This window comes from Nelumbo lutea, chromosome 1, assembly GCF_056320005.1.
Source record: "Nelumbo lutea isolate HS-2025 chromosome 1, American lotus-T2T, whole genome shotgun sequence".
In the NCBI taxonomy this organism is placed as follows: Eukaryota; Viridiplantae; Streptophyta; class Magnoliopsida; order Proteales; family Nelumbonaceae; genus Nelumbo; species Nelumbo lutea.
In genome coordinates, this window is record NC_142684.1 from 216,135,852 (window position 1) to 216,147,645 (window position 11,794).

An 11,794-nucleotide genomic window follows, 5' to 3' on the forward strand; every position below is an offset into this window, starting at 1 on the left:
GCTTAAATACACCAACATTAAAAGCTTTTTAAAAACTTTAGTCTTTGAGACCCTCTAATGCCTATAAAATTAATTTGGATGAAAGAATTGTTTTGCAAGGTTTGGTTTTCTATACTTGATCTTCCATTCTAGGTATGGCTGCAATGAATCGGTTTTGGACAGATTAAACATAAAAGATATTGAATTGTCCAGACTTAATGGTCCAAAGTATTTATTGGATTGGATTGAACTCTGTCCATCCATAATGGATTTATATTGAGTTGGGTGAGATTAAACCAATATCCAATCCATTGATAGAAGATAAGAATACATGTATCAATGAACCAGGTTTGGATTGGAATCAATCTAAATCAGTAAATATTTGAATATTATGGTCGCCTACCAAAAAAACTTCATATTTGAATACAGTTAGTCGATGCAGAATACCATGGTCTGCAAGTAACTATGTTGGTCGATGATGCAGACTATGCCAGAATTCCTTGCGAATTAGAGGGGATGAAATAAAAGGTTCAGTTTGGAAAGAGTATAAATACAAATATGTACAGTGTAAATATAAGGTTTAGAAATACAATATAAAGGCTTTGCACTGAATAAATTTGCATTTGTACTCTTCCCAAACTGAGCATTATGCTGTGTTTGATTGCAATGCAAATAAATTTGAACTGTTGCGACAGTGCAAATGATTTAAGTGTAAATTCGGACTTATTTTTGTTCCAAATTTCAGCTTATTTTGTTTGATTGCAGTACAGAATAAAGTTAAATCCAAAACAAAATTAAACAAGAATTTGCATTTTTTTTACATTTGTACAAGTGCAAATTTATTTGCACTGCAACCAAACACGGCCTTAAGAAAAGGGAAACAATACGTTAACAATAGCAGTACAATGAATACTTGAAATTATGGATATAATGGAAATAAACCAACAATATCATTATTTTCCATTCGGGTAGTTGTAACTAAACAGGATTACACATTCTCATCCTTGGTGTCTTATTAGTTACTACTCATGTTCCATTTTCGAACTGCCGAAATATACACGTTTGAAATGGATTCGAACTGATTTCTGTAGATCCAACTTCCAAAAACTAAACCTTCTACAATTAATTTATACCTGCCCCATATCACAGGAACGCCCGTGAGGGTTTAAGATGTCAGAGGTGGTGGAGACAAGACCTTTAGCTGGTGAGAGTTTAAGATGACAGAGGTGGTGGTGACAAGACCTTTAGCTGGTCTGTACCCGTCTCTGTAATCTTCTTTTCATCTTATTACCCATCACGTTAGAGGTGAACCATATGAACATGACTTTCCTCCAAGTTGCTTCATGGTTTCAACCATCTCAAGTCAAAAGAGAGACGTTGATATCACCCTTGTACATTAGTCACCATTTCTGAATCTTCAACCTCAGAGTTTACCACAAAGCTGGGAAACGCTAGGGTTATGTCCCTGAAGTATGGGAACAAAGTTACAAACAGATCAGAGATTCTGCAAGGATAAACACAAAATGTAGAAAATGCACAGCAAATTAATCATGGCCCAGTTCATCCACATATCTAAATTGTTGCTTTCAGATGAGTAGCATATTACTATAATCTACCCCCAATGGCTGTTATATAGATATCATCAGGTAAGCAGAGGTGCATGCTTGAGCTGTTCACAGAACTCTAATAATCTAAAAGTTAAACCTTTATCTATCTCTAAGGGGAAAAAAATTTGTAATCACCTAAACCCACGGGCCATAAAGTATGCAATGCACGACAAACAACTTGTGGAGAGAACTGTCAAGGCAAAATCATAGGTTGCAAGTTGGCACGTAATATGCAAACTAAAATGTAGAAAAGAGGACCCACTTTAAGTATGGGAGAGTCATATTCTTCATCAGAGAAGGATTCCGTGCTACAAACTCCTTCCACTCTTCCATATCAATTTTTCCATCACCTTTTGAATCAGCATCTATGAATGTCTGCAAAGAGACAAAAAGAAAATAAATAGGATTTAAGTGCACAATGTGTGGTTTGTGAATAGCCATTTTTTACAGTTCATCGATAGCATACACACCTTATCTACAATTGTTTCAACAACATCATCTGAAAGAATCAGATCAGATTCATTTAAAAGAGCCAGTACCATTTCCTTCAACTGCCAAGTGACAAAAACGAATAGTTACTCAGAATTAGAAGTGTGCACACTGGAATAATAAACAGGCACAGACTCACCTCAAGATATGATTATAAATGCAAAAAAGTATTTTACTTGTGATATATGGAGTCAAAAAATTCAATAAAAAATAGTCCAAATCATGCACATATGTTTATCATCCTTGTACACAGGTTAAGAGTTTATGCAAAATATATCATGATTATAAATTTAAGATATGTAGTGCTAAAACATTTTAGTGCAAGTTTCAACAAGCACTTGATTTGAAGTTATGTACTTGAACTTTGCATCAATATCAACAGAAGTACAAAAACTAAGGGGGGAGAAAAGCGAACAAAATAGTGCAGATCATTCTCATCAGTTTTATATACCATGTAAGAAAGTTTCTCTTCTCAAAATAATTCAAAAGCTGCAAGGGCAAATGCAGAATTATCATTAAGTTGGAATGGAATGGCATGTATCTTTGTAGGTAGTGGAAGGTTCCATTACAGGGAAACCTTAATTTGCAATTCAAATAGCTATCAATATCTAAGAAATGCCTTTATACTCTTCCAAGTTGGACCTATAGGAGTTGTCAAATAGGCTTTACAATTGATATCAAGTAGGACAGCAGCTTGAACTAGAAAAGGTATGTAAGTCTTGGCAAAAGTTCATTCTAGAGAAGGCAATGAGGTTGAGCATGTGGACACACGATTTGGGGCCCATTGGTCTGGTTGCATCATAGTGCAGTTTTCATCATGATCATTTTCTCTGCATTCCACAACCATAACCATCTCAATGTGGAATTAAAACAAAACAATAACCAGAGGCACAGTGCATAATTTTCAACAGGAACAAACAATGGATATGGCATTAAACAGATGGGAATGGTGAAACAGGATTCATGTAGCTGACTCCATATAGTTGGGAAAAGATGATGAACAAATAAAGAATCAACAAAGCTATAACTGCATTGCCTTAAATACAATGTACAACAGCAAAAAAAATATAAATAAATAGAAAAAAAAAATTGCAGCACTACCTCTTCACGTTCAATATAGCCGGTATGCCTTAGATCATACAATCTAAACGCAACTGCCACAATATTTTGTAAAAATTATTAGTAAGGAACATACTGAGTAGGATGGCATGAAAAAGAAACTATGATCCCAAAGAGAGAAACATCACATAGAAAATGCTGAAATTTCCAATAGAAAAAAAAATGATAAACATCAAAATAAAACTAAATTTATATATTATGGCAAGTAATTTCTTACAAGCAATTTTGTCAGATTGAGGAGTGTTTGGGTGAAAGACACTCAATGATCGAACAAACTCTCCAAATTCAATAACTCCATTGCGCTTGACATCAAACAGATCAAAAATCTGCATGAAAGATCCAAGAGACAATGCAATTACACAACTAAGAAAACCGGGACACATGCATATTGTGACAAAAGAAAAAAAAAATGTTGAATACAATTAAAAATGAACTTCCCTATGCAGTTCATCCTAATCAAACTACGTGGAACAATTAGTGCTAATAATTTAACTCCAAATAATCATTATCTCTTGGAGGTTTTAATCTTATCCACCCATTACTTATACTACATAGGACAACTAAGAAGCAGCAGCAAGGTTGCTGGTGTATTCAAATACTGCAATAACAAGTTTAACTGTGCATATATCAACAAAATAATATACTATGGGTGCAGACAAACAATAATGAAATAATTAAGCACCTCAATGTTCTAAGCTTTCTAATGTAAGACCATCAAATATTTACAAGAACCTCTGTAACCTCCAAGATAGCAGCTCATAGCTTTTCAGAATTATGGGTAACCTCCAAGAAAAGGAATAAGGACATAAATCCAATGGAACTTCTAGACAAATTATTCATACTATCAGGGAACAAATAAAATAAGCTTAAACCCCATAAAAATGAAAAATTAATGAGCTAATATTACACACCCTATCTGCAAAAAGATTCCGCTTGTTGCTGTTCCTGAAAAGTGCAAACTGGAATTCTTCCTGGACACCAAGATAGATTAATTAATTAGTGCTCGAAGTATGAGGTTCAAAGTACTCAAAGTGCTCAAAGTATCAGAATGCAAACCTTAGGGGTAATACCTTGTGAATAAGCCCATCATCAATTATTGAACTGCTTAGTTTCTTAAATAGTTCATATAAAGCCTCTACTTCACTCACAGTGACTGTCATGGAGGAAAGTATTAGTTTAATTTTCTACATATAACCATTAGAAATTATGATTGGTCACAACTGTCATGCTGTAGAAGATGTTACACAGTATGAAGAAGCATGATACATTTCTATACTGCTACATGCACACAACATATCAGATTTCCACCTGCCAAACAAATTCAGGCTGCAATTATGTCAAAACTGTATGGATGTCTAGAATGGATTTAACTCCATGGTACTCACATGTGCCAACCTAAATCCTAACCTAACCATGTCATATACATTGGACACATCCATAGGGGTCAGGCCCCAATGTCCAGTTGACCAAAGGCCTTGATGACCTATCCAACACTAAGTACCAATAACATGCAGATGTCCTGAGTCTCCTGACTCAAGCATATCTTTAAACAGAAGAATGGTATGTTAATGGTTTAAATTCAGTGAAGTCGTTATCATTACCAATACAAATGTATAGTTGATATGTGCTCATAAATTACACTAGAGTGGGAAAAACTTGGAAGTTAAAGCTTCTTTGGAAAATGCGGGGATGAAATTAAAACATACAGTTGCCGAGAAGTTAGAGGAAAAGAAATAAAATATACTCACAAGATGTTTCAGATGCAAGAATAGTAGGCTCCTCATAGCCAGGTGTTTGTCTAGAATGCTTTGAGCAAAAGCAGCCCATAAAAACAAGCACAATCCTGATATAAGATTATATGGCAAGTACTTGTCCCTTATGCTAGTGACAATTTTCTAAATTTATTCCTGCCAATATCCATACAAGGGAAGTTTTCAATGACATTGCATCAAAATGTGCTTAAGTTTGTATAATATCAGGAACTAGAAACTTGTATTCTCATTCTAAAACATTAGGAAATGTGGTTTACAACAATCCAAAACATCTGTCTGGTCACTTGTTGGAGGTGCCAGGAAAAAAAATCCAATCAGATAATAGAACTAGACCAAAACAAATTGTTGTAGTAGTGAGCAAACAATCAGATAACCCACCTGATAGGCTGATACATGCCCATATGAACTTGAAGTTTCAATTATCATAAGTCAAACTACAAGCCTGTACAATCTATTGCCCACCACTATATATTCAAATATACATGCTCCAAAGTGGGTAATTTGTTTCTTAAGAAATCTAAATTGTTCCAAAGGGCTAACTGGGTAATGAAAATAAAAACAATTCAACCACAAACTATTCAACTGTTCACCAAGGAATAAAAACAGGTGACCAGTGTTCTCTTGCTTCTTGTGTATAACACTTTTGTTCGAAAGCTGCAATCCTCTAGCTTTCAAATGGTTAAAGTTAAGATGCCGTCAAGTGCTACCAGCCATGAAAAAACTTCCGCTCTTGGTGGAATTGGGTTGCTCCAAATCCATATAAATTTTCCATCCTTGCATTCTTTTTTTATCAATAACTTTCAATTTTATTAATTTAAATACAACAGAAAGTACATATATACAAATCGACCCTAAGATAAAAGATCTTATCTCTGCCCTCTCTCTTCCATCCTTGCATTTTTTTCCACCATTCTGAGTCACTGGAATTAAGTATCAAAATCTCCAGCTTGGAAAGAAGATTTATGCATTCCTCCAGCTCCGTCCAGCACCAGTTCCCCTCTAAATACATGGAGCTAAAATTTCCACCATTAAAACAAATAGAAAAGAAGACAAGGGGTCACCTTCCCTAATACCCCAAGATGCTTGAAAGAACTCCGTAGATGAACTGTTCACCAAAATGAAAAAGCAAAACTGAGGAAATGCAAGAGAAAATCTAGCTCCATTTTTCTCCAAAATCCATGGCCTATAATTTCATCCATCACCGTTTTAATTTTTACAGATAATATCTGTGCTATGATTTTATAGGGGCTGGATATTAAACTAAAAGGTCAGATATCCTTCACTTGAGTTTTTCCTTTTTTTTATTGGTATGTACATAATAAAAGATACATTTGCCACCTTATGCAAAAAACCTCCCTCCTGAAATATACTAGCCATCCTAACATCTTTAACAATGCTCCAAATGTTTTAAAATTGTCATATTAAAGCCGTCTAGACCCACTGGCTTTATCCGCATTCATCACTTTCACCATTTCAATTTCTTCCTAGCTCTTCTGCCTTCTCTCACTCAATTCTTTCAAGTGAATGGCACCTTTGCAGTACTTCATGTTTTCTTCTATGAATGTTTCAAAATGAATCTCTTCCAGCCTTTTACTTTTCTTTCAATAATTGCAACTTACTAATTAATGTTTACCCACTCCACCTCCTATCTCCTTTCACCTTCTCCAAAAAACTAAAGTTAAGATTTATTTGGGTTCAGCTTCCATCTAATTAAGATTAAAGAATCATTATGTAGGTTAATTGGATTTCAAGGTAAACTTGATCACATCATCATATGTTTCTTGTATAAGTGGTAAACCGTCATAGTTTTATTAAGTATATATATGGTAGATATAGATTGAAATGGGGTAAAATCACTTTTCTAATGTTTTTAAATTTTGATAAATTTATAGAAAACAATGAACAACTTTACAATTTGCAACTTCAGAACCCAATTTGATTCAAATTTCTTTATGTTTTACAATAGGTTAGGATTTTCAGTACATTAAGAGCAATCGGTAAGCCATATCAACAGCTCTAAACAAAATCAACCAAGTCCAAATAATCCAAGTAAAAAACCTGAATTGGATGGTTAGATAATGTGGTCTACCTATTTTCCATGGAAATACAATCACATAAGACTCTTTCTATTTTCTTTTTCCAGTTTAAATGCAAAATTATCAGTGACAAGCTACCTTGGAAAGTAGTTTCTGCTTTGCCCTTAAGGATCAGTTTGGAAAGAGTACAAATACAAATATGTACAGTACAAATACATACATAATAATACAAAATACAAGTTTTGCACTTACACATTTGTATTTGTACTCCTTCCAAACTGAGCCTAAGTTGCATGAATAGAAAGGACATTTAGGGGGTGTTCTGTAGCATGGCTGTGGCTCATTTCATTTGGTTCCAGAGTGCACAACAGAGAATGGCAATCTTTTACATTGTGATGTGTTTTGGGATGAGCTATAGTGTATAGTGTATTCTGGAACTGAAACAGAGAATGGCATTCTTTTACATTGTGATGTGTTCTGGGATAAGCTATAGTGTATAGTGTATTCTGGAACTGAATATATCGCAATATTTTCACCACACTAAAATCTCATGCTTCAGAACCCACCACACCTTGGACATGACTGTGGCTCATTTTGTTTGGTTCCAGAGTGCACAACAGATAATGGCATTCTTTTACTTTGTGATGTGTTCTGGGATGAGCTATAGTGTATAGTGTATTATGGAACTGAATATATCCCAATATTTTCATCACACCAAAATCTCATTCTCCAAAACCCACCACACCTTGGAACACTCATCAAACAATTATTTGGAATATTTTAATAATAACTCATGTATTCCAAATCTCAAGGCATTGGAACACACCACATAACCACAATACAGAACGCTTGGTGTGGCGTAGTGTGTTCCAAAATACACCATTTCTCAGTGGCCTGGAACGTACCACCATTTTTTGGCCACAGTACCCAACACCCCCTTAATGTGAATTATGCTCCTATAGGGGTATATGATCACTTGTTATTAAGAAGGGGCAGAAGAGAGAGAAAATATGAAAACATTGAAATTAACCCCCTCAAACTGAGCCAAAAAAAAAAAAAAGACATGTTCTCAACACAGACCAGGTTGTGATTTGGGAATCAATTGACGTAAAAGGACCAAAATACCTACTTCAACTCCAAGGAGTCCCAAAAGTTATAGTCTAAATGCCCAAATACCAAAATGGAGAAGAATCCTCTTAAAAGATTTGAGAATGAAAACCCAAATCAATATTGGGGAATCTTGCTTGAGTCAGATTAAACATTAAAGGTGTATGACTCCAGCAGTAGAAAAAAGGTGCTTTTTTTCAGTTATTCCACTCTTAATAATATTAATAACTAATTAACAGTAAACCATAATGTAGTACACAAAAGCTAAACAGAAGCAAACCTCCGGGCAAAAGAAAAGGCGCGGTAGAGTGGTAAAATTTAGTTAATATGAATCGGATTCAAGTTTAATGTTGTAATAGCAATTGGCTGTTCGGAAAATTTTCAACTTCTTTGGTCCGTATACTGGATTCAGCAATTCAATATCGTAAATGAAATAAGAAACCCTCGATAAAATTCTCTGAGGAGGAGATCTTCCCTGTTCCAACGACTAACTGAACTGCTTTAGGAATTGCAGAAATTTAGAAAGAACAAAACGAACGAAGAACCTATCACTTAATCAAAACCGTTACTGTTGCAGAAAAAGAAGTAGCAATTTTCAAAAACGCTGGCATTTAATGAAAATCTAATATGATTTGAACTGACCTGATTGTTGGTTTGTAGTTTGAAGGTCTAACTGTTCTTCGCTCTCTCAGCCTCTATTCTATATGCGTCTCTCTCTATCTCTATCTCTATCTCTCTCTCTCTCTCTCCACCCTCCTTCACTCGCTCGCTATAATATCTCTGTGTGAGCTGTGACTTTCTCTGCTAACCATCATGGTTTTTCTGGTTTTCAATGTCGCTGCCCGCCCCTTAATTAATTTTTCTTTAAAGAGAAGAAGAAAGAGAGTACGTTGAACTTTTCCCTGTCGAGTGTCGGCTCGTACCAGGAACCAGACTCCCACATCCAGACCACGTACGCTCTGTCCGTCCCCACTTCCCCCCCTGTATTCTACGATCGTCGTATCCGTAAATCCGTTTAGAGCAAATGAACGATGGTAGTCGTACCGTCGTATTCGTATAATAATACGGTCTGTTTGAGGAACGTGAACGACTGACTGAACGTTGAGATGATGAAATGTGGGGGTCCACTGTTAATTAAAGCTACGCTGCTACTGTGCGTATCATATTCATGGTAGTATCCGAAAAAATGTTTCACATTTGAGTTGTTTGAATTTGACCAATCCGTAGTGTTCGGATCTCATACCCACTAGGAACCTTGTCCAAACCTACATATTCCATTTCATCGAGAGATTTTCCCCATCTAATAAGTTAAATTATCTCTCATCAAATTTTATACTTAAGTCATTAAATAAATCCAACATTTATAATTTTATTTATCATCATTAAATTCTACTAATAAATTCATACACAATAATTATTAATATAATAAATTTTTATATTTTAAAATAAACATAAAAATGAAATCATATTTTCATCTAGGTGGTGGGTAAGTACTTCAACCATTTGGGTCAAATGGATAATTTCATGATGTCATAAATAAATAATACAAATTTAGAAATATAAAAAATACTTTTATTTATCTTCGTTAAAGTCCACTAATAAATCCATACATAATAATCATTAATAAAATAAATTTTTATGTTTTTAAAATAAACCTATAAATAAAATCACATTTTCCATCTAGGTCATGGGTAAGTACTTCAATCATTTGGGTCAAATGGATAATTACATGGTGTCATAAATAAATAATACGAATTTAGAAATATAAGAAATACAAAAATATAGAAAAAATAAATAAATTTTGAAAAAAAATGGACAGTTTATATTATTATATAGTTGTCATATTAAAAAATAACTATGACAAAATAGACATAATTTTATTAATGATGGACATCAAATATACAACTTAAAACCGATGAGGAATTAAACCATCTTCCTATCTAGGGGTGGGTTAGTGGTTCAACCATTCAGGTCAAATAGGTTAACCCATGATGTATAATTAAAAAAAATTAAAATATAATAGTACAAAAAAATGAAACAATTTGGGGCACATCTATAATATTATATACTAATAATATAAATAAAATAAGTATGATAAATAATAATTTTTTATCAATGATATAAATGAAATGCAAAATTTAAAACCAGTTTGAAAATGAAACTATTTCCATATCTGGATGGTAGGTAATGATCTAACATTCTAGGTCAAATGGGCCAATCTATGATGTCATAACTAAGTAACGAATATTAAAGATATACATACACATACATACATACATACATACTAAAAAAAATAAAAAACTTTGTATAAAGCATATTGATACAATTTTATTATTATATATTCACCATATTAAACAAAAATAAATGTGAAAATAAGAACTACTTTTATCAATGATGAAAATGGAATATATGATTTAAAATCAACCAAAAAAGTAAAATGGTTTTTCCATCCAAGTGATGGGTTAGTGGTTAAACTATCCATGTCAAATGGATGTTATTATTAAATAATAAAATACATAAAATTCTATAAAATATAGAAATTTGTTGATAATTTTGGGTACATTTTATAATATTATATATTCATCATATAAAAAATTGTGATTAATGAGAATTATTTTCATTAATGAAAGAAATGGGATAAAAGTTAGGATAAAAATAAAGAGCATTAATGTCTAACACATGATCTGACTAACCATGCCAAATGGTTCAATAATTTAATTAGCTAGATCATCGTAGGCAAGTGGTTTGGTAGGGGTGCAAATAGATCATATCATATTTGAATTAGGTATATTCAAATTTGAAATGATCCGATTTAATATTTTTAAAAAAGTATTAAATTATTAAAATAACAAGAAAAATATAATAGTTGAAATAAAAAACAAAAAATGTAAGTATTTTTTCAACTATTTCCATCATATAAAAAGTTTACAAAAATATAATATAAATAATGTATTTACAAATAAATAATAAATAACATGTATATTATATATAAATAATATATATACTATATATATAAATTATTTATTTGACCACAATTTTGAAAACCAATGTTCAAACAATATACTGGAATTGCATTTCCTCTCGGTAAAAAGTATTTTTTATTATCTCATAAATTAAATAATAAAAAATAAAAATATACATTTTTTTATAAATTTTATAAAAAATTTTGAACATACATTAATTTATATATTATTCGTATTAAACAAAAATATGTTTGAAAAAATGAGAAGAGTAAAGATAGAAATGACTAAAACATGAAGAAAAAATGAATTAATGCCTTAATCATAGTCCATTTTCCTGGTTAAATAGGTTAATGGTTAAACTAGTAAGGTCCTTTGATTAATGATTATTATCATCATCATCATTTGGTACTACCACGTGCAAAAATAAATGCAAAAATAAGAATTATTTTTATTGATGATGAAAATGTAATATATGATTTAAAATCAATCAAAAAAGAAAAAATGGTTTTTCCATCCAAGTGGTGGATTAGTAGCTCAACTATCCATGTCAAATGGATCAACACATGATATTATTATTAAATAATAAAATACATAAAATTCTAGAAAATGTAGAAATTTGTATATAATTTGATACATTCTATAATATTACATATTCATCATATAAAAAAGTATGATTAATGATAATTATTTTCATTAATGATAGAAATGGGATAAAAATTAGG

The 11,794-nt window shown here is 32.4% G+C and overlaps 1 protein-coding gene across 1 annotated transcript; it reads right to left on the reverse strand.

Moving 5' to 3' along the window:
• Nucleotides 1-907: 907 nt before the first annotated feature.
• Nucleotides 908-9,245, reverse strand: SOS3 (Calcium-binding EF-hand family protein). The gene is made up of 9 exons (XM_088963116.1): nucleotides 8,752-9,245; nucleotides 4,943-5,101; nucleotides 4,265-4,347; nucleotides 4,106-4,165; nucleotides 3,412-3,520; nucleotides 3,177-3,229; nucleotides 2,057-2,137; nucleotides 1,849-1,961; nucleotides 908-1,444 (listed from the first exon to the last, which is right to left on the reverse strand). Exons 2-9 carry the CDS (start codon nucleotides 5,019-5,021, stop codon nucleotides 1,363-1,365), a joined length of 660 nt encoding a protein of 219 aa, XP_088819242.1. The 5' UTR covers nucleotides 5,022-5,101; nucleotides 8,752-9,245; the 3' UTR covers nucleotides 908-1,362.
• Between the last annotated feature and the right edge of the window lie 2,549 nt (nucleotides 9,246-11,794).